The sequence below is a fragment of the Cyrtonyx montezumae genome, unplaced genomic scaffold (assembly GCF_038088225.1).
Source record: "Cyrtonyx montezumae isolate F1298 unplaced genomic scaffold, pur_monq_1.0 scaffold_39, whole genome shotgun sequence".
NCBI classification, from domain to species: domain Eukaryota; kingdom Metazoa; phylum Chordata; class Aves; order Galliformes; family Odontophoridae; genus Cyrtonyx; species Cyrtonyx montezumae.
In genome coordinates, this window is record NW_027072044.1 from 694420 (window position 1) to 697624 (window position 3205).

Genomic DNA, 3205 nt, shown 5'->3' on the forward strand with positions numbered 1-3205 from the left:
TAAATTAACTAAATCCTCATTTTCCGTGCTGAAAAATCCTCACTCCCCACGTCAAAAAGCCCTCGTTTCCTTCTTCCCCCACACTGAAACGCCCTTATTTCCCAAACACTCCCCACGCCGCCCGTTTCCCACGCTGCAAACAGCACGATAACACACACACGGAGTTTGGGGGGGGGAGGGTGAAACGGGACACCCAGAGGTTGTTTTTGCCAGAGCCGTGCCAAGCTGCGTGCAGGTGCATAAAGCTCCGTTCCCGCTGGCGGGTTCGCGTTTGGCATCTCCGGGAGCACCGAACGGTCGCGGCGGTACTTTCGGTTTCCGAGGATTTGAGCGCAGCGCGCGCAGACGAATGACGGAGCTGCAGCTGCACAGAGCTGTGCGCGGTCCACGCAGAGCTGCAGATAGGAGCTGAGGCTCCGGAGCGATGCGTTCCCATCGCAGCACGCAGCTGTGCCCGGCACGTCCTCGGCTTTGGGTTGACACGAGCCGGGCGTCCGTGGGTTGGCACACGTGTTGAACGCGCAGAGATGCCGCCAAAGGCTGTGCTGGGGTGGGGGGGGGGGGGGTGAAGGCAACGCTTGGGGCTGGGACATGGGGATCTTCGGGGTTGGGACACAGAGAGCGAGGGCACTGCTCAGGGCTGGGACACGGGGACCGAGGGCACTGAAGTCACGCAGATCACAGGGTTGGGACGTGGGGACCGAGGGCACCGCTCAGGGCTGGGACATGGGGACCGAGGGCACCGAAGTCACGCAGATCACAGGGTTGGGACGTGGGGACCCTCAGGGCACAAGCACGAGGACCGAGGGCACCGCTCGGGGTTTGGTCCGCGGGGACTGCGGTCACGCAGCTCTCAGGACGCGGACACGGCCCCGCGGGCACCGCAGAGCAGACGGGCACGAGGCACAAACAAGTGACACAGTGACACCGCGACGCGCGGCGGCAGCTGACGGCGGAGGCGACGGACCGCACCGCACCGCACCGCACCTCCCCCCCCCAACCACCACTCCCGACTCCCGGCCCCATACTCACGTAGACGGGCAGCGGCCACGGGTACACGGCGGGCTCGGCTCCCACCGGCGACTTGAGGCGCAGCTCCAGCCGCTCGCCCATGGCGCAGCCGGAGGCCCCGCACCATGCTACGGGGCGGCCGCGCGCGCTGCGGGGTGGGGCCGGGCCCGGGCGGCGCGGCGCGGTGCGGTGAGGCGGTGCGGGGCCGCAGGAAGGCGGGGAGGGCCCGCTCCCACCCCCCCGCGCCGCCCTCTATTGTCGGGAGCGGCTCGCGGGGCTCTCCGGCGCCGCCGCCATCTTGGGCCGCCGGCGTGAGGAGCACAATGAGCGCCGGGGCCGGGCCGGGGGCGGGGGCGGGGGGAGGGGCGGGGGGCGGCCCTCCCCCTGTCCTCAGCTGCACTCCCCCGCGCGGGAACGCGCCCCGCCCCGCCCGGAGCGCGCGCACTGCTGGTTGGGGTTGGGGGGGGTGACATTGCGGGAACGGAGCGGCGCTGGCGTGGGGTGACACCGCGTGGCCGTGTTGGCATAAGGGTGGCACTGCCGGGCTGCGGTGGCACAGAGGGGACATTGCAGGGCCGGAGCGGAGCGCAGGTGGCGGCACTGCCCGCCCGTGGTGGCACCGCCGGTCCGTGGTGGCACTGCCGGTCATTGGTGACACCCTGCTGACATTGCGGGACCGTGGCAGTGCCTGTGTGACAGCGCAGAGCTGGCAGCCTGCGAGACTGCGGGGCCGCGGTGGTGCAGAGGTGACAGTGCGAGGCTGGCGCTGCCATCTGTGGTGGCACACGGGGGATGGAGCACATGTGGCACTGCAGGGCTGTGGTGGCACGGGGTGACGTTGCAGAGCCGTGGTGGTACGTGGGAGACGGTGTGAGGCTGGCACGGGGTGACACTGCACAGTCGTCACGGTGTATGTGGTATGACATTGTGGGATCAGGGCAGATGCAGGTGACAGCACGATGCTGGCACTGCAGGGCCGTGGTGGCATATGGGTGACGCTGCAGGACCACGGCAGAGCCTATGTGATAGTGCAGTGCTGGCACCGTGTGACACCATGAGGCTGTGGTGGCACTCGGGGTTGGAGCAGAGGTAGCACCTGATCTCTGTAGGACGTGGCACGAGCTCTGTGCAGCTCATCAGCTCTCATTGGGTCTTTAGAGCACTCCTTAATTAGTCAGCAGCCAAAGTCCTCGTGTTGGCTGGGCGGGCTGCAGGCACATTGCACGGGCAGCACACCAGGGACGTGTTGCGCAAGGAATTCACCAGGGACGCGTTGCACGGGGAATGCACGTGGGGCGCGTCACACAAGCTGTGCACTAGGGACGTGTTGCACAAGGGGGAAGAGTTGCATGAGCAGTGCAGGCGCTGTGGGTCAGGCTCTATGGTGTCAGGTGCTGTGGGGTCGCACGAAGGAACGGAATTAAGCGCTTCACCAGCAGAGGTCCCTCCGCCCCAGTGAACCGTTGCTACTGGAGACGCTGGGCCACCAGTACGAGTCGGTGCTGGAGGTTACGGGGCGGGCACGGCGAAAAAATAAATGCTCTTCCGTTCCTAGGGCTGAATGGGCCGGAGGAGGTTCTGTTAATTATTTCGGGTGTGAGGCGCGGGGACTCGAAGGGTTAATGCCGCCATCTCGGGGGCGGCCGCGGGGGGAGCGGGGCCGAGATGGCGGCAGTGAGGGCGGCCTCCGGGGCGTGGGACGAAGTGGAGCGGCTTTGAACCGAAAGAGGGGACACGGAGGGGGGAGAGGGCCCTTCGCTCAGAGGGCGCCAACGCGGAGCTGTGGGTGCCGCCCCGCGGGAGGTGCGTGATGCCACGCGTGGGCTCTACGGGAGATGGAGAGGTGGGGGCAGGGAGAGCGCGCCGACGCGCTGCGCTGCCACGTGGGACTGCCGGTGGGCGGGGCTACACATGTGGGGGCGGGGCTACGAGGTGGGCGGGGCCAGCGGAAAAACGGCTAGACGGCGGTCACTGGAGGGCGCGCGGGAAGGCGTGTGGGCGTGGCCTACCGCCGGTGGGCGGGTCGATGACCGGAAAGGGCGTGGCCATTCGCGGGGCGTGGCGGAGCCCTCAGCTGACCGGCCGCCATTTTGTCAGCACCCGGAGGCCGAGTGCAGTCCGCTGCCGGAACCGGGGCTGCCCCTCCCCCGCTCCGCGCCGCGCCCCCCCGTCCTTCCCACCTCCCCCCCGGGAT

General features: G+C 68.2%; 1 protein-coding gene and 1 long non-coding RNA gene across 9 annotated transcripts in view; one reads left to right on the forward strand and one right to left on the reverse strand.

Annotated features, from left to right (window-relative positions):
* Positions 1 to 1319, reverse strand: part of DOT1L (DOT1 like histone lysine methyltransferase) — a 52689-nt gene extending 51370 nt beyond the window's left edge. For all 8 annotated transcript variants that reach the window (XR_010622751.1, XR_010622753.1, XR_010622752.1 and 5 more), the window contains exon 1: positions 1033 to 1319. Coding sequence is in view for 2 of the 8 variants with exons in the window: in XM_065745872.1 (XP_065601944.1) it covers positions 1033 to 1113 (81 nt within the window). In the remaining 6 variants the exon portion in view is untranslated. The remainder of the gene's footprint in view (positions 1 to 1032) is intronic.
* Positions 1320 to 1587: 268 nt separating this feature from the next.
* The window catches only part of LOC136054650 (uncharacterized), a 32980-nt gene continuing 31362 nt past the window's right edge, over positions 1588 to 3205 (forward strand). Inside the window, exon 1 of the long non-coding RNA XR_010622758.1 lies at positions 1588 to 1602. This is a non-coding gene — a long non-coding RNA (uncharacterized LOC136054650). The remainder of the gene's footprint in view (positions 1603 to 3205) is intronic.